Source organism: Lathamus discolor, chromosome 2 (genome assembly GCF_037157495.1).
Source record: "Lathamus discolor isolate bLatDis1 chromosome 2, bLatDis1.hap1, whole genome shotgun sequence".
In the NCBI taxonomy this organism is placed as follows: domain Eukaryota; kingdom Metazoa; phylum Chordata; class Aves; order Psittaciformes; family Psittacidae; genus Lathamus; species Lathamus discolor.
The window spans coordinates 3,652,255-3,679,333 of NC_088885.1; the positions used below are offsets into that span (position 1 = coordinate 3,652,255).

General features: G+C 37.9%; 2 protein-coding genes across 5 annotated transcripts in view; one reads left to right on the plus strand and one right to left on the minus strand.

Moving 5' to 3' along the window:
• TRAK1 (trafficking kinesin protein 1) overlaps positions 1–7,378 on the minus strand; it is a 138,983-nt gene extending 131,605 nt beyond the window's left edge. The window contains exon 1 of the mRNA XM_065665491.1: positions 7,320–7,378. The gene's annotated coding sequence lies outside the window, so the exon portion shown is untranslated. The remainder of the gene's footprint in view (positions 1–7,319) is intronic.
• A 472-nt stretch (positions 7,379–7,850) lies between these two features.
• ULK4 (unc-51 like kinase 4) overlaps positions 7,851–27,079 on the plus strand; it is a 191,974-nt gene continuing 172,745 nt past the window's right edge. For 2 of the 4 annotated variants that reach the window (XM_065665494.1, XM_065665497.1), the window contains exons 1-15: positions 7,851–7,945; positions 9,751–9,927; positions 11,135–11,283; positions 12,482–12,581; positions 13,488–13,627; positions 14,949–15,111; positions 17,254–17,355; positions 18,194–18,277; positions 19,148–19,223; positions 19,649–19,735; positions 21,415–21,536; positions 21,654–21,723; positions 24,067–24,166; positions 24,653–24,757; positions 26,709–26,769. In XM_065665494.1, coding sequence (XP_065521566.1) covers positions 11,146–11,283; positions 12,482–12,581; positions 13,488–13,627; positions 14,949–15,111; positions 17,254–17,355; positions 18,194–18,277; positions 19,148–19,223; positions 19,649–19,735; positions 21,415–21,536; positions 21,654–21,723; positions 24,067–24,166; positions 24,653–24,757; positions 26,709–26,769 — 1,348 coding nt within the window. In that variant the 5' untranslated portion in view covers positions 7,851–7,945; positions 9,751–9,927; positions 11,135–11,145. Of the gene's footprint in view, positions 7,946–9,750; positions 9,954–10,089; positions 10,272–11,134; positions 11,284–12,481; positions 12,582–13,487; positions 13,628–14,948; positions 15,112–17,253; positions 17,356–18,193; positions 18,278–19,147; positions 19,224–19,648; positions 19,736–21,414; positions 21,537–21,653; positions 21,724–24,066; positions 24,167–24,652; positions 24,758–26,708; positions 26,770–27,079 lie in introns of all 4 variants that reach the window. The other 2 variants (XM_065665495.1, XM_065665496.1) reach the window with 2 other exon arrangements.

A 27,079-nucleotide genomic window follows, 5' to 3' on the forward strand; every position in this document is an offset into this window, starting at 1 on the left:
TCCAAGGTTACAGCTGGTAAGACAAAAAAGTGGCGGCCACGGTGGTGAGAAGCCTGGGATGTATGCTGACCTTGAGCAGGTGTAAATGGATTCGGGGTTTGACCCTCAATAACCCATACAAAGAAATGCTCCAGTCCTTCACAGATGCAAACAAAGAGAATCCCGCTTGGGTGACGGAGAAGAGAGGAGAAATGTTGCAAGGAGAACAGAGGCTTGACAGGTGCTACCAACAGGCGTGTCTTGAGGGCAGATCCCCTGGAAGTGACTTAGGGTGCAGTTGGATGGGGCATGGGAGTCAGCCTAAATCTTTGCTGCAGCCAAAGGAGCAGGCTGCTCCCCCACTCCTGGCCTTCCCAGGGGATGGCTCTGCTGCTTAGGATTCCTCAGCGGGTGACTCAGTAATACTGAGTGCTAACAGAACTAATTATATTCTTTCCCTTGTCAGTTTTCTGCCAGATTAGTAAACTGAACAGATTCACACTAAGATCATAAAAGTATCAGGCGTGAGCACAAAGGAAATGTTTTTGTCTGGGAGGAACAAGACCATCCCTTTGGTAACCCTGCACTCTTAAATCATCTTGGTAGCCTCATCTAACTCCTCCCTGAAGTAGAAGCTTCATGTTTCTTTAGGCAGTCTAACACCTAGGTATGATTAAAAAGGTTGGTCCCTTACACTTCCCACCCTCAGCTAGGTCCTCCCATTGCTTCCTGCTTTATGCTGGGTCTTGTCTACACATGACCCAGTGCGCAAGCCAGCTCTGGAGGTTTAAAAAAGGGCTGTTTTCTGATTAATTCCTGAAACAGCTAACAGTGGAGTCAGAGGAGTGACAGAGGTTGCTCAAGAGGGGGAACAAGACTCTGTGGTTGCAAATGAGGGATAGAGCCTTTCAGCAACAGGCAGGCACTTGTTATCATGCGTAACGTAAGCCCAAGACAGCAGTGAGGAGGAATGGTCTGCACAGGGAAGGGAAAGTTTTGAGGAAGAGTTTGCTCTGTGCTGTATGAAATGTCACTGAGAAGCAAGGGAAAAAGCAGACAGGCTGCTAAGTGGATAATACTAATAGAAAAGCAAAAGCTTTCAGTTGCACAAAAGCAAGAGAAAGACACACAACAGAGTCATCTTGGAACCAGAGCCCAGGAAGGAAATCAGTGCTGAAAAAAAAAAACAACCCAGAAGGCAGAAACAATCTGCAGACAAAAGGAAACCCTAGAAGTAGAAAAGTGAAGATCCACACCAACAACAGAGAGAAGCAAGTCTGCCTGACTAGAGACTTGTTGAGAAGAACCAACTGACCTGTCATGTCTGTAAGGAACAAGGATTTGAGATACACTGCTGAGGCCAAAAAGAGTCTTGTTAGAGCAAGAAGAAGCGGAGAAGCCCTTCATGGTGGGACAAATGGCAATGACATGCCCCATTTATTCCCAAACACAATGTGTGAGAGTGCATCAGGGAGAGAACTGGGGACTATGGGATTGCCAGCCTGTTCCCTGCATGGTGTGTCTTTATGTTGTTCATGGGATAGGTAGCTGTTGTTTGGTGGTTGCTGCACCAAATCCTCCTTATGATTTGTCGCTGCATCGTGCTTAGTGCACATAAGCATGCTCCGTTGCATTATGATTCATCCACCTAGCAATTCCGAAGTTGGCAACTGACACAAGTACCCAGATAAGCTTCCTAGATTTCTCTGATCTCTTTCTGTTTTCATTATTCTCTCGATTTCCGCTCTCTTCTTGATTATAACATATTTATCACATTCACTCCCAATTTTGCTTCTTTGATTACACCTCTAGAAGACTTCTTATTTCCACCTTACTAAAATAGAAGACTTCTCAAATACACTTTTCAGTGAGGATGGTGTTGCTTCTTCTTGCGTGTTATTCACTCTAGAACTTCTTTGATTTCTTTACAGGGACTATAATACAATATTGCTTTAAAAGCATTTGAAACCAGTTTCAGAAAACTGTGGTTAGTTTGCCAGCTGAAATCCCAATTGCAGCTACAGTTGTGGATGATTTTAATCTCAGAGCATAAGTTAATTCCAGTGGGCACAAACAAGTGATCTGAAAAAATAAAACTTACCTTTAAACGGTACCCACAAATGTATTTCTGAATAGCTGTGTCATGGAGTTAAGAAGAAAGAAATTGCAGTGCTTCCTCTTCTTGTTCTTCCTGCTGGTACCTGCTGTGACTGGCCCCATTTCTCACACTTTTGTATCTGCATGGGGTAAGTAATGCTTTAAGCCGTTTAAAAGGAGCTATGAAGTATCTGCATAATGCTGCCTGCACGGCATCTTCTCTTGTTTAAATGGTGGCTCTTGTAAAGCTCGTGTTGCTTTAACTTGAATATCAATAAACGTAAATTCTTGCAAGTTATCTGACTGAGCATCTGAAACTTAAAAATGTGACATCTCTTGAAGGATTTTTTTCTGGTTTTGTGTTTTATTTGGGGTTTTTTTGTTTGTTTGTTTGTTTACAGCAAGGTATGCAATGCTACCTTTGCTGGAAGAATCAAATCAGCAGAAAAGCTTTTCTTGCTCAGTGCTCTATGCTTCCTTCAGCTAGCATCAGCCAGCATCAATGCTTTCTGCTTCTTCAAGTGCTACTCTTTCAGAAATTTCTTTCCTGTAAACAGGGTGCATCTGTCAGGAGCAATACCAGCTTAGAGCATTGGTTGGAAGTGTCATTGCAACTGTGACCCAAGGACAACAGGCACATGTAATTTGAAAAGAACAGAAGGAATGAGAAGCTAAACCAATCAAGTGAAGGTATATCAATAAACTAAAGCATAAACACAAGCAGGGGAGACAAATAAAATGAAGATAAAAAGGTCTTGAGGAAAAGTATCATTAAAAATGACCTGCATAGAGGATCATATATATTAATTAAGGCAAAATAAAGCATTATTCCACAGCTTAGAGTCTGGAAAAAAAAAATGAAGAAAGGAAACAATGACTGAGGATGGGGGTTTGTGCATATTTGACATTAATGAAATGCAAGTTGGAATAGTTTGTAAAGCTCAGATTAGCATTAGAAGTGAAGACAAGTACACAGACAAACAGGAAATTAAATGCAAGATAGTGGGTTAATGATAAATGTGCCAGGCATGCATTTTGCAAGAAAAGGGGAATAAGAAGTGCAATCAAGCAAAGCCAAATGAAAATTACACTGTGGAATGATGATAACCTTCAAGACATTGTGAGTTTTAATTAGGATGCAAAGGATATCTTAAATATACAAGCTGAATCTTCAGAATATACAACATTAAAGTTATTGCTTTCTGGAGAAACAGTGAAGCTGTATATGTAATAATAGAGCATTTGACTCTTGTGTGAGGCCAAACTGCTGAATGTATTTGAGCAAAATCAGATGTTTTTCCAACATATTATACCTAGAGAGTACAGCATCTGCTTTACACACTATCTATTGCATCAGAGTAAGGAATAGGTTGAACATTGAAATACACAGAAAAATACAGCATTGCTAGTATTTCTACATCATCTCAAAATTGCATAAGCAGCATGGTAGTCACTGCAAGAGCAAGATTTTGGCAAAGCCTACTCAGCCTTCCTGCATCAGCAAGGCTGTCATCTCATCATACCTCAGAAGCCAGCAGGCAAGCTTAGGTGTTGAGAATGCTGTTAGTGGTGAACCTTGCAGCAGCAGAATATCAGCTTTGCCAGCTGGGCAATCAGCATCAGAGCTGATGAAACACAGGAATGTGGTATGAGGAATGCCTGGCAGAAACTGTGGTAGTCCATAACAATTAACCTCATCTCTTTAGCAGATAAAACTCAGCACAAGCAATAACAACAAAGAGGAAGTTGGTTTGACTTTGGTATCATATAAAGAGCAGTGGCTGACTTCCCAAGAAAACCCAATGACTTTGGGAAGGTAAAAGTAGCATGTAATATACAAACCTTTAAAAGTATTAACTCAAGAGAGTACTAAAATCTGCAGTGTCTCACCACATCTCTTTCAAACCTTAGACATATGCAAAGCATTGAGACCTTAATGGAGGAAGAGGCAACCCGGCATGCTGTACATGAAGTACTGGTGACCTTACAAGTTGATCCAGTGAGGCGAGATTTGGAGCCCTGTTCTTGTAAGAGAAACCACAAGTAGTTTTTGCCTCGCCAGTGAAATAAACACATTAGAAGGGACTGTTTTGCCTTTTTAGCTGTTTCTGCAGCTAAAAGGTTAGCTCTATGATTGATAAAACAAATTCCCAAAGAGAAGAATCCCAGGAGCTACCAAAGAATCTGAAAAATCATTGCTACTCCCAAATATCAGCAGCACATGATACTTAAGCTGTAACACTTACATTTATTTAACAACTTCAAGAGGGATCAGTAACTACAGCAGCCTTGTACCAAAAAAACCTGGTGACTAACTTACGAGAACCTTAATGTTACCACAGAAATGCAGAAATGAAGAAAAACAAAAATTTCACTCAAACAATGAAAGTATGTGCTAGTTTTAAGAGGATGTTGGAAAAGAATCTGGGGTTAAAAAACACAAGATAAAGATGTGCTTATGTTCATTGTTCTGCTGAAAGATCAGAGAAGTGGCCCTGTGTGCTGCCCAGGAATGACAGAACTATCAAGGTGGATGGAACATCCAAATATGATAGATGAGCAAGTGAATCATCATACCCAGAACACTGAGAATAGAAACTCTCCTGAGAATGGGGTCAGTCTGGAATAGAAAGAAACACCATGTACTAGCAAGATGGGGTATAGCATGAGTAATCATGATAGCTGGGAGAAAAATTAGTGCATCTGGCAAAACAAAACACAAGTGTATAGCATCTTCTACAGACATTAGAGCAAGCTACAAGATCTTAGTAAAGGAAAACAAAACGTGGAAACATACCTTAAAACTACAGGTATCTAATCAGGCTTTTGGGAATCAGGCAAAATGTCAGAGGCTTTTGTAGTACCCATTGAGGGTAGAGCCCCGAAGTGTTTAGACATTCCTGAACTATGTGGTTACAATCACAAGATCTCAGTTTACCTTAAATTAGATCATATACTTATTTGAGAACAAGAATTTGGTTGCATCTGACTGTCTCATATAGTAGCCAGGCAAATAGCAAGGCTGAGTTTGCTGCACAGATTGCTGAGAGGATTGAAATGGTGCAAACAGCACAGAGAATATTTTGCATTCCGTTCTTGAATGTTGAAAATATTCCCACAGAAAAGTTCACTGCAGTTGAGTACAATGCTTGAAGTCATGCTCAGTAACAGACTAAAGGAGTAACAGGGTAAACAAGGAAAAAAAACAACAAACCACTAAAGATAAGAGTCCTGTAATTGCACCCCTGATCTGCATTTGTGTTTAGATTATTTCTTCATGGTAACTCTTGCATTGGAAGCAAGTAAAATGTTTGAAGAGAGAATTCCTGATTCTTACACCAAATCAAAGGGAAAGTTCCCTATCTGGAGTACACTGAAATTGTCTGTATCTTTCTTATCATCTGGATGTACATGTAATGAAGTGTGTATCAACAACAACAACAAAGCGACACAGCTCCTAACTAAGAGATATTGGAAAAAAAGAGGGGTGTAAGTCAATGTGTCCCCTGTATCTGCCTTTAATTACACCAAAAATTCTTCATCATGGAGACATTTAATTTAAAAAGCTATGAAACTCTGGTTTGTTTGTTATTAAAGCATTGTTTTGTGATTCTCTCTCTGTACTTTGCAATGCTATTGCCACTTTTATATGAAGATTTCAACAGATTTTGTTAAAGTTCATACCATCTCACTCCCCCAGAATGGGATACTTACCCCCCGGCATAAAATCAATCTTTAACCTAGACTAATATAACAGAAATCTGTACATAGGACAAAACACTAGAAATCTGGAAGCAAAGGCAATAACTTGATAGTTACTATGGCTTAGTTTGGACAAGGACAATGAAATTAAGTGACTTTTTTAAGATCTGCCATCAAACTGCTGTCAGGACTGGCCTACAATTTAGCTAATATTCTACTTTTTCTTCTTTATATCAGTCACCCTCATCAGAGCCAAAGATAAAACACTGTTTTCTAAAATCTAAATAAAGCCCTCTTCAAAGCATACTTCTCTTGTGCTTACTAAGAGAAACTAGGTGATCTCTACTTGGTTTATTTATATCCAGTCAACTACTCATTTACATTAAAAAAAGAAATGGAAAATATATTGTGCTTGTTTAGCTTCAAAGCTGCAGCTTCATTGGGAATTACAGATCAACTGCAATGGCTGAGAAATTATGCTGCAGAATGGGATTGGATCTGAAATTGTTATGAAGTGAGTATTTTGCCATGTATATGTATGGCACTATAGGTTTTGATGTTAGGACTCCAGTCAATTATATGTGGATATTCAATAAACCAGCTGCAGCACTGACCTCTTATCAGTTTTGTAGACTCTCTACCAAACCCCTCAACAGCTGAACTGTGACAGAACTCTTGGCAAGCTGTGTAATTCATGAAGCTTCATTTCCTCCAGATCTGTGCTTTGTGTCTACAGCCTCCGCTGTCTGAGACAGTATTAAACAAAGCTGAAGCACTTTTTGCAGATGACACCTTTCTAACATCCCTCTCCCAAACAGGGCGGGTTGGGTTGGTTTGGGGGTTTGTTTTTGGTTTTGGGGTTTTTGGTGGGTTTTTTTACAGAATTAGGGAGGTTTCAGTTCATACTGAAATCTTCCCTACAGTGGGGGTAAAAAATCTGACCATCTGTTATCATACAGCCTATAGAAACATTGAATCCTTCTTGTTAAGTATACTACTAATTTTATAAAATCTGGTTGAAATGGATCAATGATTTCAAAACTGTTTAGGAAATCAAGTTGAAAACGGGATAATGGACAAAACAGAATCCAGACTGGTTTGCATTGGAAGGGATCTTAAAGCTCATCCACTTCCAACCCTCTGCCATAGGCAGGGACACCTTCCCCTAGAGCAGGTTGCTCCAAGCCCCTGTGTCCAACCTGGCCTTGAACACTGCCAGAGATGGGGCAGCCACAGCTTCTCTGGGCACCCTGTGCCTGGAGCGTTATTCAACTTGCTCTGGAAGGGCAGACCAAATGTGAAATGTTTTGTCATGCAATGAAGAAAAGATGCTGACTTGAATTTTCCAAGGGCCTTGCAAAACCAAAAGCAGACAAACACAAACCCCAAACCCAAACCCTCCCTAGGATGCCGAATGAAGTGAAAACACCACTTTACAGTTAAAAATGCAAAGCACTCGTTCCAAGGGCTCAATGTTGTTACAACGAAGTATCCCTCAATTAGGCTTTTACAAACCGCCGTAACAGCACTGACAACGCTACCTGTTGTGTTGTCCGATGCTCGGCCCATGCCGGTTTAATAGCAAAGCCCCACAACCAAGAGCGCAGGGTCTGGGATTCCCGCTCCTCCTGAGGGGCTTTCCCCCACCAGGGGCTGAGGTCCGGCCCAGCCTGCCCGCTCCTCAGCCCCGCACCGGCGGTTGCCCGGCAACCGGACGGATGCGCCCCCTCCCGTCTCGACCGCAACCCACAACATCCGGGAACTCCTGCCTGGCCGCGGCCGCGCGCTGACATCAGCGCCTTCCGGTCCAATGGCGTCTCCGCTCTGTTTCCGGCGTCTCGCCTCGTCTCCTGGATACAGGGGCGAGGTGGCGACCATTCGAGCGGTGCGCGGGGGGGGGGGGGAGGCAGGACAGGCCCATGTGCGCCTGGCTCTGTGTTCTCGCTAGAATAAAAGCAAAACCCACAACAGCCCCTGGGCTCGCTCTGAGCGTTGTACCGCTGCTCCTCCGGCTCGCTGTATTTTGTGGCGTGTGGGGACCAGCTTCCCAGCGGAACGCCTCCTCCCTGCCCTTGTGTCATGGAATGCTCCAGTCGTGAGGCGATTTGGGTTGATGGCGGCGGCAGCGGTGGTAGTGCTGTTGCCTGCTCCATCCGCTGCCCCACAGGTAACGGTTGTCGCTTCCTCTCCGCTCCACCCCCGTCACCTCCCGTTCTGCGGGCGGGTAACGGCCCTCAGGGAGCGCGAGCCTAACGGCCGGCCGCGCGACCCCGCGCCCCTCCCTTCGTGCTCCCCCCCTAGTCCCGCGCCCGCGGCCATGTCATGAAGTCATGGGATGGTTTGGGTTGGAAGGGACTTTGGGTTGGAAAGTCCAGTTCCGACTCCCTAGCTCCAGTCCCGGGGGCTGCAGTGCAGCTTTGACTGCAGGAGGTCTCAGGTCCTCCATGTGCTGCTCAGTGTTTTTGGCCATCCTCTCACGAGGAGAGGGAGCAATGTGTTGACGCCCAGAGCGAATGCCGTTCCCTCAGCAGCTGCAGTCTGTTGCTTTGGGTGCTCCTGTGAAGTTTCGGAGCTGGTTCCTTAGAGGCGGTGGTGTGGCCGGCTTCCACAGCAGCTAGCTCCTCTCGGGGTGGTTCTTTGCAGGTTTTGTGTCACTTTGTTTGATCTCTTCATACTTTGTGTCAAAACTAATGAATTCTAGCTGTCGAAAGTCTGCCTTGCATGTCATGCTTCATTAGTCTGTGTACTAAAATGGCGACATAGCCATATGAGATCTAGAGGTGTAAGACAAGGTGCTTTTCTTTTCCCCGTGGCCCCTTGCAGACTTGCTAACCTGCGTCTGAAAGCGCTCCCAGTCATGAGGTAGCGATGAAGGTTTCCCTTTCCCATGACTGCTCTATCCCAGTGTGGGTTTGTGTATTGTTGGTCTTGCTTTTGTCAGATAACCAGGTATTTCTGTACTTGCTACCGAGCCTGGCATACGTTTTTAGGATTTGGTTCATGAGGGGATAATTATGTTTTTCAGATGTCCAATATGAGGCATCTTTTATACATCAAATATATAGATATGCTTCAGTCTTGGGACAGGGTGTGCATATCAGGTTTGAAGTATTCTTGGGAAAGAAGAGGTGCAAGGCAGGGGATGTGGACTTTTGGGGGGTAGGCTGTAGTTTTGCTGTTTCCTTTGCTGGATGCATTTCTATGGCATTGGTGTTCTGGAAGCTTTGTATGTTAGGGGAAGACATTGGGAGGATTTTTTTATTTGGTTGGTTGTGGGTTTTTTTTTAAGGTGCCCAGAAAAAGAACGTAAGGAATGGCGTGAATCAGAAAAGAGAAGTAGAGAAATGGACATCCCCATCTGTTCTGAAGCTTTAGCTTTGTGGTTTATTTTGGGGTGTCTGGCACACTGATTGTTGTATAATCAGCCTGTTCTCATAGATAACTTTAGGAAAAAAAGCCTATCCTATCTTATACTGTCTATACCCAGCTGTTTGCTTAGTGCTAGATAAACTAATTTACAGTATTAATCCGAAAGCTTTTGAATTGCAGTGGTGGGATTCTTTCTTCTTTTGAGAAGAAAACTTCTGTCTTGGGTAACTCTCTTTGATAAATCAAATCTTAGAGTCATGAGGCTGCTGTGTCTGTTGTGAATTCTGGATCACCTGGGCAGTACTGGGCACCTCATGATGTTCCGGCAAGAAACATTATTTTGGTGAAAAGCATTTCGTTGTCTGGTGCTGCGTAATGCTGTGTTGTCTTTTGAAGTCTTGACTCAAAACTTGGGGGTTCCCTGGTCTTCATTTTGTCACACTGGGAGCTCTGTGTTTCATGAAAGAGTTAAAGTGCATTTGAGTTTGTGATTTGTGATTAGGCATCTGCAGCTGTTCTACTTAAGCCTTTCCTTTCCATCTTTCCTCGTAATTCCTGTTGTTGTAGTTCTTTTTCCAATATGCTGCTTTTCTGTGGTTTTAGGATAACTGCATTGAGAACTGGTCTTGTTGAAGAAAAAGCAGTTTTAGAAACAAAATGGAGTAAGTCATGCAGAGATGAGAAAGAACAACTCCTTGGCTTGGAGCTAATTAAGTTGGTAGTTGGAAGAACTAGGCAAGAATGTGAAGCTGTCTTGGAGCTGGAAGAACTTACTACAAGGTGGTAACTGAGGAGCATGTGTCACTGTATCCTGTTTCTGAATGTGCTGGTATTGGGATTTTCTGTGTCTCTGCTTTTAACCCAGTGGAATAGCTGTGGAGCAGGGTGGAAAACAGAACTCTTACTTCATGTGTTATAGATGCTTCACTGTTTTGCTACCAGCTCTCCGCTTGCTCCAAGATTCTTAGAGAAAATAGTTATGTGTTGTGGTTCAAACCCAGCCACACAGATCATCCACTCACTCCACCCCTTCTTTCCCTCCCTCTGCTCCCGGAGGGACGGAGAGGAGAATCGAAAAGAATGCCACTCCCACGGGTTGAGACAAGAACAGTTTAGTAACTAAGGTATAACACAAATCACTGCTGCTACCATCAATAATAATAATGATAAAGGAAATAACAAGAGGAAAGAATACAACACCTCAACACCAGCCGATTGATAATTCTCCCAACCCCACTCATCTGAGCACTGACCCATACCTCGTCCAGCCCTGCAGTCCCCCGCCCTTCTGGGTAACTCTCTGTTACATCCTGGGCGTGATGTGCTGTGGTATGGAATACCTCTTTGGTCAGTTTGGGTCAGGTGTCCTGTCTCTGCTTCCTCCCAGCTTCCCCTCCTCCCTGGCAGCGCATGAGGCTCAGAAAGTCCTTGGCCAGACCAAACATTTGAGCAGTAACTAAAACCATCGGTGTTACCAGTGCTGTTCCCAGGCCAAAAGTCAAAACACAGCACTGCACCAGCTACCAAGGAGAAAAATGACTGCTACTGCTGAACCCAGGACAGTATCGAACAAAAGAATTATCTAGGCTCTTACAAGAAGCATCTAACTATTTAAATATAGAAGTGTCACCTGCTAGGTTTGCAACAAATGACAAATATTTCATTTGTTTAAGTATGTAAATTAAAAGTATTCTTAAGACAAAAATGATAGTTAGGAACATTAATATTCACAAAGTCCTGTGGTTTTCAGTTGCATTAATTAAACTGATATTTTGCAGATTTAAATTACATTGTGAAAAGTTGCAGGGTCACATTGCCATTTCTGACCAATGGTACTTCAGGCAAATCTTATTTTGCAATTGAGAACTGGGAGGGTAAATACTATACACCAGTGACTATTAAGTTAGAATGATTTCCCCTTCTCCTTCTTTGTTTAAAAGTTTATTTGTGAGACTAATACTATGTTTCCAATCCATTGCCTGTATAGCATCCTTAAGTATGGAGAACTTCATTCTGTATGAGGAGATCGGAAGAGGAAATAAGACAGTTGTCTATAAAGGAAGAAGAAAGGGAACAATTAATTTTGTTGCCATTCTTTGCACTGATAAATGCAAAAGAGCTGAAATAACAAACTGGGTGAGTAGTGTTTGCTTTTTTGGAGTTTTGTGGGTTTTTTTTTTCCCTGCTAAATCTGGGAAAAGAAACAGCTTACAGAACCCTGTAGAACAGGTAATATAAGAGAAAAATATCATGCGCTTCTTTACATGAAGTTTGTCACCATTTAGGTCAGCTTCTTAAGATTTTAAATTCTTGTACTTTAGATAGAGTTTTATTTTTATGTATTTATTTCTTCATCTGTTTTTGCTGTTGCTTAAATCAAATGCTTAAACCTATGTTTGCAGGCAGAGAACTTTCAAAAACAGTTACTTGCATGTAGTAGTTTGCTTTATTTTGCTATTAGTTGTGCAAATTCAGTGGTAGTAATTCCAGTAAATAATCAATCTCTTAATTACCAAGAAGAAATTATTTTTGATGAAACAATAGTGTTTAAGGTAAATTACTTCTGTTTTGTTGAGACCTTGGCAACATTTTAGACGTACAAGTTCTGGGAAAGAAACTGTAACTGATACAGTTAGACATTTAAATATTCCGTTTTTCCAGTAGATAAACTTTGTTTCTGCATTGGGTTGACCATTCATCCAAATACTGTGATGGGCAAAACAGACTCAGCTTGAGGAAATTAGATTATTGCCTATCAAATGAGAGTAGGATAATGAGAAATACAACTAAATCTTAACCCACCTTCTCCTCACTTCTCTCTTTTTCTCAGACTTCACTCCTGACTTCTCTGCCTCCTCCCACTGAGTGGCACAGAGGGACAGGGAATGGGGGTTGCAGTCAGTTTGTCATACATTGTCTCTGCTTCTCCTTCTTCCTCACATTTTCCCCTACTCTTGTGTGGGGTCCTCTTAGAAAGCTCTCTGGGGTACCTCACAACTCTGATAAGTTACACAGGCCTCTGTAGAGATTAGGCCATGTAGTTTTAATAGAAATACGGATTTCTAGGAACCTTTGAATGATTGCTCTTGCCTAATAAGATTAAGAAAGATGAAAAAAATATCTTTTTAATTCCTCATACTGTACTCACCATGCTGTCTCACGCTTGTGTTCTCACTGAAAAAGAAACTAGGAATGCAAACTTAACTCCAAATTCTGATTTTCAGTTTGTTATTGTTTTACTGATGCAGGAAGGTTAAACACTGCTTATAATTTTGGGTTGGGGAACTTTTTTTTTCTCGTTCTCCAGTTATGTATGTTAAAAACTTTGTTCTAGGTTCGTCTGACTCATAAAATCAGACACAGGAATATAGTGACATTTCATGAATGGTATGAAACAAGCAACCATCTCTGGCTGGTAGTGGAATTGTGCACAGGTAAGATAAGCTCAGAACATAGAAATTTATAGAGTAAGTATTTGTAAGAGACTTCTCATAACAGTTTCTTCACAACAAATACTTAGATCCTTGAAAAAAATTATCTGATTATAAACTTGAGAATCCTATTTATGGACAAAAGTCTTTTTGCTTTTGGAAATATTTTTAGAAATCAATTTAAATAATGTTTCTCCTCTGCTTCACTGTATATGTGTGTTAACTGTTAACTGATGTGACATCATGTTGGTTGGGCAACTTCTTTTTTTTTTCTTCTGTATTTTTAGAAATATGTGAGTTGGGCAGGGTCTCTGAGGAAAGTTATCTTTTTTCAACATACATTTAAATCTAAACTATTAAAGAACAAAGATAAGAATTTATCTGTTGGTTGTTTTTGACCTCTGGCTCTCAGAATGTAACTCAGCTTTGCTACTTCGGTTGTCTGTGAATTCCGTGGACAATTGCCTGTCATTAGCTTTAGCACTTGTTCACAGAAATTGATAGTTGCTCTTGGTATTATTCTTTTAACTCGGGGAGCAGGGATCTGGTGAAGGAATTTGAGTAAACCCATTCTGTGCTGTTACATTGTGACCTGAGACAGTTCCTTGGTTTCTTCTTTTCCTAATGTCTCCTTTATAAAATAAATAAACATGAAAGTAATTTTGAAGTCATGCACTCAATTTATTGTAGCCAAAATTGATTTTTTTTTTTTGTCACAATATTGGAAATGGGTTTTTTTCTGTAGATCTTAGATTTTATAACTATTGGATAGTCTCAAATATTTTTAGTATTTGCAGATACTAATTTTTACCTGACTTCATTTGAAGAAGCTTGCATAATGTCCTTTGGAATGATTTGTGTGGCATCTTGTTTATATGCTTTTGCTGAATATGTATAAATGTATTTCAGGTGGTTCTCTAGAATCTGTTATTGCTCAAGATGAACATCTACCTGAAGATGTAGTGAGAGAATTTGGTGTTGATTTGATTACTGGTTTATACCATATTCATAAGCTTGGAATTATCTTTTGTGAACTGACACCAGGAAAGGTAAGTAGAAGCATTATTTATAGGGGAAACTGCATGTTACTTTGTATGCCATGAGCTTTTAATCCATTATTTCTGGTTTACTGTTTGGAAGAAGCTTTCCTCAGGTTGGAGGGCAGTTGAGCTTCATAATTTATGTGAAGACAGTGAGAGACGAGTCTATAGCTTGGATATTTTATGATCTAATTGATTTCTGTTGTGTATTTGATACAATGTGATAGGTTCTTTCTTACTTGCTGTACTGGTTTGAATAACGAAAGATTTTAGTTCTCTGTCCTGGGACATATAACTTTGTAATTATACCTATTCTGTCATGCTGCAGAACATTTTGAAGTCGCAGAAAATGATAGTGAGGAAGTAAGGTTAACTAAACTTTCTTTGTTAATAAGCTTTTCTGTTGTTTCCAAATGCCATGTAAGTTGTCTTACTCTTGCATAAAAATACAGATCTCCATGTAGCTTCTGATTTTGTGTGTAATTGATGTGTAGTTTGGTCAAAGTCCGTATTTGTTTTTAATTTATGTAGTCACCAGAATATAACTATAACCACAAATTATTGCTTAACAGTAACTGGTTTTGATCTTGTTCTGTAAGTGATCAAGTTGCCCTTCTCTGAATTTTCTGTAATACCTTGCACAATTATACTCAGTTTCTGACCTTTCTGGATCCAAAGCAGTAAAAGATGTATGAAGAAAGCATAATGGAAGGGAGTCTGTGTTCTTCCAAAGAATAATGTTGCTGTGAAGTACTTTTTTAAGCACTAAATACCGAGTGCTTCCCCTCCCTGATTGAATGGGCTATTTCTTCAAACAACATTTTTGAGGTTATGAAGTGTTTAATGATGAGAATAAGCAGTGACTGCGTAGAGAGAACTCTTGTCATCTTTGGACAAAATCTTTGGAATATTCTGCTGGATAAAAGATTCACTTAATTTTTTTCTCCTCAAATGAAGCGGTGTTTCTTTTTGCTACACTTTTGTGTTCCTATACACTGTTTTCCTATATGCTTTACTTTTACTTTCTTTTCTACAGTAAGTACCATCATTTTTCATTGAGATTTAATAATGAGTAAACAGAAGTGTGTATTAAGCTTCTTAAGGGTCCTATTGTAAGAGTCTAATTTTTTGATTATAAGAAAGATAGTATTGGTGTTGACTTAAAACTTTTCAGTGTTTTCAGTTATAATGATCATCTCTGTGAACCTAAATAGTTAGAGGTTGTGATTTATTTATTATTTTTAAATAAATTATTTTATACTTTGTTGGAAATTTCAGCAGTCATCAGTTTTAATATATGATACTTGTATGTTGGATCTTATTCTTCTAGATTCTGCTAGAAGGGCCTGGCACTTTGAAATTCAGTAACTTTTGCTTGGCTAAAGTGGATGGTGAAAACTTAGAAGAATATTTTGCTTCAGTTGCATCTGAAGAGGGTGAAGGAGATGTCAGTGAAAGCACGCCACAAAAATACGTAAAAAATAGATTTCGAGGTGCGATATTTTTACTAGCCAAAATTAACAAAAATTAACCAAAGGGACAGAATGAAAGTTGGAAAAAGCTTTTTGTTTGAAGTAATTTGGAGAGAAGACCTTGAAATAAAGTAGTTGTTTGTTGTTCTTTTGGGGCTTACTAAATTTCTAGAGAAACCGAAGAATTGATTTTTGTCTCATCACTTGTAAAGATTAATGTGTTTACCTGTGTCTTTGCAATGGAAGCATGGTCTGTGTATTTTCTGTAAGCAGGTTTAACATATCCTGGATGGTTTTTTTTTTTAGTTTTTTAAGTAAGCTCAAACCCAAAATTTAGCTCTTAAGGAAGATTGTTTAGAGAGATCATAACTTACAAAGGGAACAACACCTGCAAGTGGGTAGTAAGAAAAGAACCTGTATTTACCAGCATATGTTAATAATTTGAAGTTTCACAAAGTTGGTTTAATTTGACATGGAAAAAATATACTTCTGTCTGTCATAGAAATTAACATATTAACAATTCCTGACTTGTCCTGATTTTTGTAAATAGACTTAAGGTTATTTTTTGCGTTGAAGCTCATACGTAGGTGATCGTAGACTGTAGTACACCTGTATGACAAACTTTCACATAACAGGATTTCTTTTTTTCTTTAGTTTTCTTTTTGCAATTTGACATCAAATCCCTACAGCTTTCAGTAGGCTGCAAATACAATGTTATTTTTGTCAGAGAACAAGAAAAATTCAGAAACTTGGTTGTAACCTTCTCATCTTTATTAGTTGTCATCTCAGAGCATCTCACAGACCTGTTTCCAACATAATGGTGTGTCATAGCAGTTACTGTTATTAAGAAGAATGGAATTCATGGCAATATTTTATGGTAACAAGAATCATAGAATAGTTAGGGTTTGGAAAGGACCTTAAGATCATCTAGTTCCAACCCCCCCACAATGGGCAGGGACACCCCACACTAAACCGTGCCACCCAAGGCTTTGTCCAGCCTGGCCTTGAACACTGCCAGGGATGGAGCATTCACAACTTCCCTGGGCAACCCATTCCAGTGCCTCACCACCCTAACAGGAAAGAATTTCTTCCTTATATCCAATCTAAACTTCCCCTATTTTAAGTTTGAACCCGTTACCCCTTGTCCTGTCACTGCAGTCCCTAATGAATAGTCCCTCCCCAGCATCCGTATAGGTCCCCTTCAGATACTGGAAGGCTGCTATGAGGTCTCCAAGCAGCCTTCTCCACAATGAACAGCCCCAACAAGGAGAGCTTTCTTAATACGTTGCTGTCTCCTGCTGAAAGTCCACAGTAGAAATAGTGAGACCAAGACCAGACCTTTATTCAGGAAGAAATACAAATCTAATCTCTTTCCTGTTGCCTTTCAGAAGAGCTGTTTTGATCTGTGTGGTTAATGACCTGTTGTTACTTAAAACCCAAGAGTGAAAGAATCCAAAATAAACTTTTTAAAGGACTGTGGATTTGGCACTTTTGCTGAGTTTGTGTAATTTGCAAAGAGATTTTTGAGAACTGAATCGGTGTTTAGATGGGAACTACTGCCAAAATAGAAACTGTGTATTTCTTTTTCTTTAGCAAGATAAAAAAGGTTTTGTGAATAAGCTGTTATAATTTCATCTGTTATGTTTTCTTAGAGTTTTAGTGTGAATATAGCTATGACTAGCTTTGATCAGTGATCTTCTGGTCTAGTGACCTTGGTTTTGTACCAGTTTTATAACTTCATGAAGGTTTCTGTCTTGGGCTAGCTTTTGAAAACAAACAAGAAACCTCTGCCAAACCTGATGTAACATTAATTATTTCTATTACATGAGAATGATGTTGGTTTACCGTTCTGCTCAATTTACTTGGCTCTAGAAGCTGTCAAATCGTATCAAAACATTCTTTACATTAATCACTGTGTTACGAAAGTGTAACACAAGTCACCTTGGTTAATAGAAGTGAAATAATCAACAAAATAGTGTATATAATCCTACATAATTCAGTAAAAGGAGAGAAGTTCATTTGAAACTACTTACGGTAAAACTTAGTTTTCTTACACTAAGTGAAGATCATCTCTAACTGAAGTGTGAGACAAAGGTTGAAGTGTTGAACAGGACAAATGCTGAATGAATAATCGAAGTACATTACACATGCTGTATTTTGTAGGCTCTCCATTATATGCAGCTCCAGAAGCAATAAAGGGAGAAGACTTCTCCAAAGCCAGTGATCTATGGTCCTTGGGATGTATACTTTATGAAATGTTCGCAGGTTGTAAGTTTGTGTATCTATTTGATATCTGTGATAATGGAAACATAGGTCATGGCCCCAGAGTAAATTCTTATTGACTTTATAGGGAAGTTAAATATAGAAAACCTTAAGGCAGGTTTTAAAGATTTCCTGAAGACTGAACTAAATGTACTTTAATAGAATGGTCCTTACCAAATAATCAAGTGAAGTAATACTGTTAAGTTGACCATTTGACTGTGATCTGAATCTTATAATACTAACCAACATGTTTTGTTTAAAGACTATGATTTAAAATTATAGCAGACCTTGAATTCTGACAGTGTCGTGTTTTTAATCTCCTCAGTATTATATCCTGGGTGCATTATTTTGACTTTTATACTAGTGAAAGAGTTTTCTCTTTCAAAACTAGAATCATTTGGTTTCCTGCAGATAAAGTACACATTAGCATTGGCTGCAGCTGGAAGGAAAATTTCATCACGAAAAAGAATTACAGTGCAACCTTCTGAAGTCTTAAATAATACACTGATCTGTTGGAGCAGAATAGCTACACAGATACTGAGATTTCTGCCTAGACCTTCTGCTGTTGTTGTCTCATTGCTGACGCATACAGGGGCTGTCATGCTGACCTCCATCTTTGGTGCCTTTTTCTGTCTACGGTCTGTTTTCCTGTTTATGGTAGGAGAATATAATTCAAGGGTTTGTATTTAAATTGACAAAAGAACTTGATAAATAAAATTCGGGCTGAGGGTGTTTATTTCTTTGGATGTTTCCTTAGGAAAATGAGCTCATCATATCATTGCACCTAACAGCCATTTTGAAGTCTGCCTAATCTGTGAATCACACTTCTGTTTGTTTGCAGGAAGACCACCATTCTTCTCAGACAGCTTTTCTGAATTAATTGAAAAGATTTTACATGAAGATCCATTGCCACCTACACCAAAGGGTTATTGTTATTCTGTTATTATTAAATGAATCAAATCAGAATAATACTTAGAAAGTTAAAGTTCTGTTTTGCACTATTTCTTCTGAGGCTGATGGCAGGAATCTGTTAGCTGTCCAAATGTTAGCACTGCCTTCCTCTAATAAGAGCTTTCGTCCTGTTAATGATGAGTGCCTATTTCCCTTTTGACAGACAGGCGTATCTTTTAGTGTTAAGAATGAAAAGTAAATCTACTTTCTGGGATGCAATTTTTATCTCTGTCATACTGGGCATCGGTGGTATGCGTGGAGGCCCTTAAATAGCAGTGCCTCTTTTCAGTTCATAGTAATGTAGTGAAAACAATGACCAGTAGAATTAAAACTGCTGTTGCTTGTTTCAATTACAAGAGTGATTTTGCTTTCTAAGTGAATAAAGTGCATTTCATAGTTCTGAGCTCTTAGAAGTGGAGTCTCAGTTAAAGAAAAAATTTGGAAGCCTGTTTTGTATAATGGGGTGCAACAGTGGTTCTCTTAAAATTATCATTGTTGGGGGAAGTTTAATTGCGATTTAAACAGATTTCAACTCCACTTTATTTTATTTTTTGGTAATAGCTATATGATACTTGGAGAGTGCTTTTTTCATGTATTAACAATTTTAATTTGGTGACTTAAGTATTGGTGGGATTTTTGTTTTTGAGGGGTTTGGATTTTTTTAGGATCTTTTGAAATTCAGAGGGTGTACATGTAAGATTCTCAATACATTCAGATTTTTTTTGGATGAAATCACTGTTAAAAAGACTGTTTAGCATGATCTATAAATAATGATTTGATCTACATTTTGTGATGGTTGGTTTTGCTGCCATATGCTTATCTCCTGTAGTGCTTCTATTTACAGGTTCTGCTTTTCACAAGCCTTCCGCTGAATTCATTAGTTTACTTGATGGGTTACTTCAAAAGGATCCTCAGAAAAGGTAAACCATCTAATCCATGACAATTGTTTGCATTGTTAGGTTTTTTTTTTTCCACCTCTGAAGAAATTGCTATAGTGCTGCATGTGTAGTATTTTGTAGATGACAATGCAAATATTACTTCATCTCATATAAAAGAGCGAATTATGCTTTTTCTTATATGAAAATACAGAATCAGTATTTTGAATAAGTATATCTTTATGTTTTTGTAGCAATTTCCTTCATTATTAGTCTCATACATCTGTGTTGCCTGAATGAGCCATTCTGATTTAAGGCAAAATGTTTATCCCATAAAAAATTTACTTGTTGATCAGATAAAAGCAAACAACAGGTTTAATTGCTCTGTAGTGTCACTGGGTTCAAAACCTAGTCTGGTATATGTCTGGAGCTGTACTTTGTTTTTTGAGTTTATTTGTTGCTTTTCAAAGGCTGAATTGGACAGACCTATTGCAGCATCCGTTCTGGAAAGGATCCCTTAGCCATTGTGGTGGTGATTCTAGAGACATATGCTCAAGGTACTGGATTTTCAAGGAAGACTTCTTTTATACAAGTGAAAAACAGTGAACAGTTTAGGGTGTTTAGGAATTGTATCATCCTATTAGTGTATTACACTGCTTTGAAACTGTTCATTTCCTCCTGGCTATAGAATGTGTTAAAATTTACTGCAGAAATAACTGCTCTCATTTTCATTTATTTGTTTATTTAACAATGATGCACAGTAACTTGATTTAAATTTTTTTTTTAGGTTTTTTGTGGAGTCATATAAATATGGGTCATTTTTATCTTTAGTGAGATTTTTTTTTTTGTTTATGCATTAGGTTTAGAGCATCACAAAGCATCTTACATTTATGATTCAGCTTTACATCCTTCAAATGCAGCTGACACATACTCTGGGCTTGTGACACAAAGCATTAATATGGGGTATTTTTTTCAAGCTTTGTAATACTCTACACTATTATATATGCAGAAAAACCCAAACCCTTTAAGAGCATATGTTCTGTGTATTGAAAAGTTAGGCTTCTTCAAGACCCCTGTTACCTTGCTGGGGTTTTGTTTGTTTGTTTTATATTTTGAATTAGGATATCTAGTGTTGATTTTTTGCTCTTTTGTTCTAAATATTTGAAAGATACTTTAGGTTCCAACCTAAGGTACTAAAGTGAAAATAGCGTTCTTTCAGAATGCTGCATGTTTTTGTGGTCTATTTTAACATTCTCTTGTGTTGTTAAATACCTGTTTCTGATACCAGTGTGGCAGTATTTTTGTCGTTAATGTTTATTCTAGGCTCTTTGCCTGTTAATTTATTACTGCTTTTGCCACCAAGGGAGGTAAGAAGTCAAGGTTTGTAGATTATACTCCAAAGTAAGAATTTCTTCAAGGTTTTAGCAGGCTTGTGTTAACCTCCACCACAGTCACCATCTTTGAATTCCTCAAACATAAGTCTGTCAGAGAATCAGAAGAATCTTAATCTCCTACAAAATATTGGCCTTACTATTTGACCTTACGCCTGAGGTTTTTGTAATGCCTCTGAAATACCTGCTGAGGTTTGCACTCACCATATTGCCATATTGACAAATATGGCAAACATAGGACATAGGCTTGACATCCAAAAGAAGCTCAGTACTTTCTTAAATACAGGTGCATGTATTTTCTTCACAATGTGGGTTTGATATCCTGGCTGACCTTCAGGAAAGTTACATGACCCAGTTCCATGTGAATAATAGAGGGGTATATTAAAAACCCCAAACAACCAGAATCGATAAACTTGCAGTCAAGTGTGACATGTAAATCATGAAGCAAAGTAGAGGTAGTTCTTATTGGTCTTAATCTAGGCTAGATTTCATTATTAGAAATAGGTTTCTTGTGTCTTTCATCTGTGAAGACTGAATGGTCTCTAAATGTTTTAATATTTCTTTATAGCTCTGGTATTATGGGGTAATAATTTAACTTTTCTAATATCTTTCCTGCAAGATCTGCTGAGGGACCTAAAGAATTTTTGCTGTTTTCCAAGTAATTTCCTATAAATTTATTTTTCATCATTGCCATTATTAATGTAAAAAGTATGTGTATACTATTTCAATAGTATTGTGTTCTAGAGGATGACAGGTAAACTGCATTTTAATAATTGCAACAAATAACGGATATGATCCTTTTGTGGTTATTTTAATTTGTGTAATTAATATCTTCTATTAAACAGCAGTGAAGACGCAGCGTCATCAGTGTCTTGGAGTGCCAAAGAGCCAGTGGATACTGCTAAAAATCCAGATAATCTGTCATCCTCAAGAGCAGATAACCTACCAAGCAATTCTTTTAAAACAGGTAATACTGTTCATGATGTTATTTTGAATTATTTTGTCTTGCGAATTTTGTCAGTCTTGCTTTATTCTTACTTGTTTTTTAACTTCTGAATGCAAGTTCATATTCTCTTTTCAACAGAAACTCGGTCTGAATTGCGCCCCAAAAATCTGGTTGATGGTGAATCAAAAGAATCCATATTTCTTCTCAGGTATGATAACCTAAGAACAATTAGAAACCCCTTAAAACCTTGTGTGGTTGGGTTGTTTGTTTTTTCTCCTGTCTCTTCAGACATTTTATTACTCTGTTTGTAACGTTTTGTTAGTGTGTCCTCTTTTGAGTTTTTATCACCAGTTTAATATTAAGACATCTTTGAGAAGCTGTGAAAACAGTGTTTGTAGTTAAAGCAATATTTATGGCTTTATCACACTGGATTTTGGAAGCCCTTTGATTTCTTAGCTCTAAACAGAAAAATGTATTAAGAACTTGCTTGCCTTCTTACCTCATATATATGAGAATATGCCTTGAATATGCTTGCTTTAACTACACAAGAATAAGTATTCAGCATAAGATCAACTAGAAAATTCTTCCTTCAGCTTTTCATCACTGTTTCATCACTATTGCTATTGGTAGCAATCTACTAAGTACTACAAGGTATTAAATAAAAGCTAGAGATTTGTTTAAAAGTGATTTGTTTTAGCTGAAGCCTGATCCTGTAGTATTGTTCAAGCCAAGAAGATTATCTAGTAAAATAGATGTTGTTCCTATTGTCATCAAGCTGAAATATTCCTGTTTCATACTCTTTCAAGCTTCTTGCATAACCTGAAATAGGGCTTTTGAACCTGATAGTGTGTCTACTTTTCCAGTTATTTCAGTTGCTTTTAATAAAGGATTACTTCTCATCTCATTTATAACTTCTGTCATCACAGCTAAAGCCATACTATTAGTAATTTAAATAGCATTTTCTATTTGCTTTAGCAATTTGCTGAAAGGAGAGGCTACAGTGGCATTACAAACACTTCATATAACAACATGTAATCCAAATCGTGTCATGAGTGCGAGTATTAAAACAAGTATATTTAACAACATAAGTACATCTGTTTGATACAAAATTTGAAATGTAACACATATTCTTTATAACTACTTTCTTAAGTTCTCTTTTCTTCAATGATTTAAGTTCTCAAAGCTGCATGTGTTACTTACTGAAGTTTTAAAACATTTAAGTGAAAGGAAGCTGCTGACCTGGCACTAAGATTTACTTAAGCTGCAGGAGTGGTTAATCAGCTTTTAACAGCTGTAGCTTCTATATGTGTGAATGGAATAGATCTTACTCATTTCAGCTGGTTCAATTCACTAATCACTTGTTTTAAACTGAGAAACCAGCTCAGAAGTGGAAAAGTAGGAAAGATGTTCTCTATCTCAAACACATCTGAAAGCAAATCAGGTTTAGGAAAAAAAAATAAATTAACAAATCTGCATGTTTTGAAGCATGTGGGAACATAGAAAAATTTGTTCAGTCTCCTAACTAGAAATCCTACTTTCTTTGTTTAGGAAATAAGGCTGCTTAAACTTTCAAGCAGGTCCTGAAATATTTTTTACCGTGAAAATTATGATATTTTGTGTAGTTTTATCTAGCTGGTAGATAATATGTTGAGACTCATTCACTATGCTCTTGAAATGTAACTTCCTGTTGAAAATAGGTAAAAGATGCCTTTTGAAAAGAATAATACCTATGTTAGTCATTTGATCACTGATTTTCCATGAGTGTTTTTAATTTTGTGTGGTGTTTGTATTTTTTAGTTGCTTTTTCTAATAAATAAAAGTGATTTGCAACTAAATGTGTACATTACTTTCTGCTGATCAAAAAAAACCCACGTTCATTTCAAGTTGTTGATTAAATGGGTATCCTGGCCTGCCAATTTTAATAATTCTGAAGTTGATTTGAAGCGATTTAAATTGATGTATACTCCAAAAAGCAAGTTCACTGGCAGCTTTATGAAAATTGCAAATATGCAAGATTCTGGTCTCTCTTCCTTTTCTGATTGGCAGACAGGATTTTTATAAAGGAAAACTGAAAAGTAAATCCAGTTCTCATTCATAAATGAGATTCAGGCAGTTTTTAATTCTCATTAGCTAGCCAGGAGTTGTGAGTCAGAAGATAATAGCATAAAGTAAATGACAATTATTTTGTCAGGTTAATTTTCTTTGTATGTTGTTTTTTGTTAAGAATTAAGATAATGATATTTTAGCATCCATTTTGGAGAGCGACTGTGGGTGAGAAAACAATCAAATTACATTCATTTAACAACAACAAAAAGAAATCACCCAGTCCCTTCTCATTTCTAACTGACAAACAAATCCTAAACTTGTCAGGGCATATATAAAAGCAGGATGTTCATGTCCACTTCATGGATAAGGCAAAGCATCATTTATGTTTGTCAGCTTTGGAAGTTTACTGTATGACATGAGAGTTTCCAAAAAGCAACAAAAACATAGTTTGCAGTGGAACTTAATCTGTTGGTTTGTTAATCTATTTATTGTTCTTTCTTTTAAGTTCTCGTCCCACACCTAGAACTAGCATGGCAGTAGAAGTAAGTGATGCTACTACTGTTCCAATCCAGAATTCTCCACAAAGAGATTCATGCTTGAAAAAGGTGAGTAGAAAAAGAATATCAAAGGATGGTGATATCTTTAGAGTTAGAATTTTAGCCTGGAATCTGTGGTAAAGTAACTTTTTTCTATATCCTTCCATAATTATAAAAGGAAAACAGTTCCTACGGTGTGCAAGTCATTTGGAGAAAAAGAAAAACAAAAATTTGCATAACTTTGGGTGTAAGATTTAAAGGTGCTGCTTAGTCTCCTTTTTTCCCCCACTGTATAAAAGGGATAATGCTATCTTCTTATTTTCCTTAGTCTTTCTTTTTGGACCTGGTGCTTTTTCTTCCAGCTTGTTTCTGCATCATAATACTTAGCTGGCCTTATCTGCTACTACATAAACAACAAGTAATTTAGAGTATGTTGTTTGCATGGCCAAACTGTATGATATAATGTTGATATGAAATACTTTAGGAATAAACATAAACTTTCTATTTTTATATTTTTTTTTTTTTTTTGTTACAACAACTTTCTTCTTCTTTTAGGCTAAAAATACATGCTCAAGTCAGCAGGATATGGAGTCAATACTGAAAGAGCTCATTTACACTGAATCTGATCTTATCATAACACCAATCATTGACAATCCAAAGGTATAGCAAAATAAAATATAAGATTCAGGAACTTGTGGGTGAGGCTGTTTTTGCAGATAAATCTTTAAGCAGGCTGAAACTCCTTTCCTGTATTTCATAATTCTCATTTTAAAGCAGTTCCACCCAGTCATCTGACAAGATCTCATGCAGTTTTTTTTGGCAATCTTTTATAATCCTCTTGGGTTGTTAATTTGGAGAACTGAGTTATTTTGGGATTGAATGCCAACATTATTTAATGTCTTACAAGAAATAGAAGTTACTAAATGCAGTGTTCAGTGCTTTTGTAGATTTCTGATAACTTGCTTTGATATCTATTACTTAAATGAACAGAAACAGAACTGTGTCTTGGTATACCCAAAACAAAGTCGTCTATGAAGCCTTCTAGGTTAAGAGTTAGACCTTTATAGAATAACTTTTGTTACTCTTTGAACTTCAGATATGGTAATGTTTCTCCTAAATAAGAACTTTTTTTCTCTGGAAATGTGACCTGAAGTTACAAGAGATGTCCGTGCAATTTCGGTCATAACAGTTTGTGATGATTCTCTTGAGCAGAGACTGACCTTTGCTTGGCAGCATAGGGAAGACTAAAAAAGAATCAGAGCTTTGCACTGCAATGACAATTTAATGTGCGTGTATGGGCACAGGTGTGATATTGGCAGAAGCGATGATAGGAAAAAAACCCTGAAGTCACTTTAGCAACTGTGTCAGATGCAGGAAATGCAACATTTTTCATTGGAAGGAAGCGTCTAGTTCATTAAGAATCACTTTACAGCTTTTAGTTGCTATATTGCTTTACTATAACAATTCGTTTGTTTGTTTTCATGAAATTCCTAACACTCTCAAAACCTAAGAAGCTTGTGCAGTTAGGTAAAGAAACTTCCCAACAATACTGTTTTAATATGTTTGTAGCGCATTGTTGCCAGTGGGGAATTTCAAAGGTAATCATGCATTTGAATGATGCCACCTCTGTAAATTCTCAGTTCAGTCTCAGGACTCCTCCACAAAGCCCTTTACTGCTTCTCTTGTTACTAGAAGAGATGAGATTAGGGGTAAGTGTACATGCTAATGTACACATGGAGACTAATCTTCTTGCCATGCAAGGCCAGACTCGGAATTAATGCAAAATAGCCCACTAAATTCCAAGTCTCTGCATACTTGGCAATCTGCAGACAAAAGGATGATACTGACACCTGGTAAAGCTGAAAAGCTTGCAGTTTAATTTCCTGGAAAGGGATTTACTAGATGCTGGCAGAATTTTAAAAGCTGAAATGTCAGCTTATGTTGTAAAATTTCCCTTTGTTCTGCAGATCTGTGGAGTTAAAGACCTTTTCAGCAAACAGCTCTCTAGTTACAGCTAGGCTTCATCTGTCAAAGGCTAAATTCCAGTATACAGTTACCTTTTTTGTATGCCTTAGTTACAGAAAATCACACTTAAATACTCTGTCACTGAGCAGCCATCCATCAGAAAATGGTGTGGGGATTAAAAAACCCAATTCCTTACAAATGATTTGTTGGTGCTAATATCACTTTTAATACTCTAGAATGATCTAGTGTTATGTATATGTATTTACTGTATGGCAATGCATTGCTAAAACATTTCCGGAGCTCTCAGCTGCATTGTTGCTTTCTGTAGCTTTTACAACCCAAATGAAAGTATTTTTCCCACATACAAGCAAGATAAAAATATAAACTGAACAAATCCTATCATTTTGCATTAAAAAAGATCACTTAAATGGAAATACCAATAACTTAATTATATTAAAAATGTAGTTAAATATCAAATAACTGCTTGGAAGAAATACCAGAAACCAATGGAAAAGAGCTTAGTAACAAGCAGTGGTTTGTACACCCATCCTGTACAATTTTTACATCTGTGTTTCCATGTTCAGCTACTTAGAGATTTCCAGAAATGTATTACAACTAGTTGTAATGTGTCTGCTTATTTTTCCAGATAATGAAGCAAGTACCAGTTAGATTTGACGTGAAAACTTCACATATACCAACATATTCAGGTATGGATCTGCTGAAGTTGTTGAAACTTCATTTCCTTCATATGATGTTATAACTTGCTATCACAGAACCTATAGCCTCCCTCTGTAGATGATGAGCTGTCATAGTTGAACTCATAACTTTCCTGAAACTGCCGCTGCATATGTAATGTTTTGGCTAGACCAATTTTGAGTAGGCTTTTCAAGTACAGATAGTCCTATGCCCGTCTTTTCTGCCTTCTTCAGTAATAAGCCCATGCTCAAAAGCTTTTAAAATGAGAGAGTCAACACTGTTTAAGTGTGGGGAAAAACACTGTGGTTTTTCCCAAGTTAT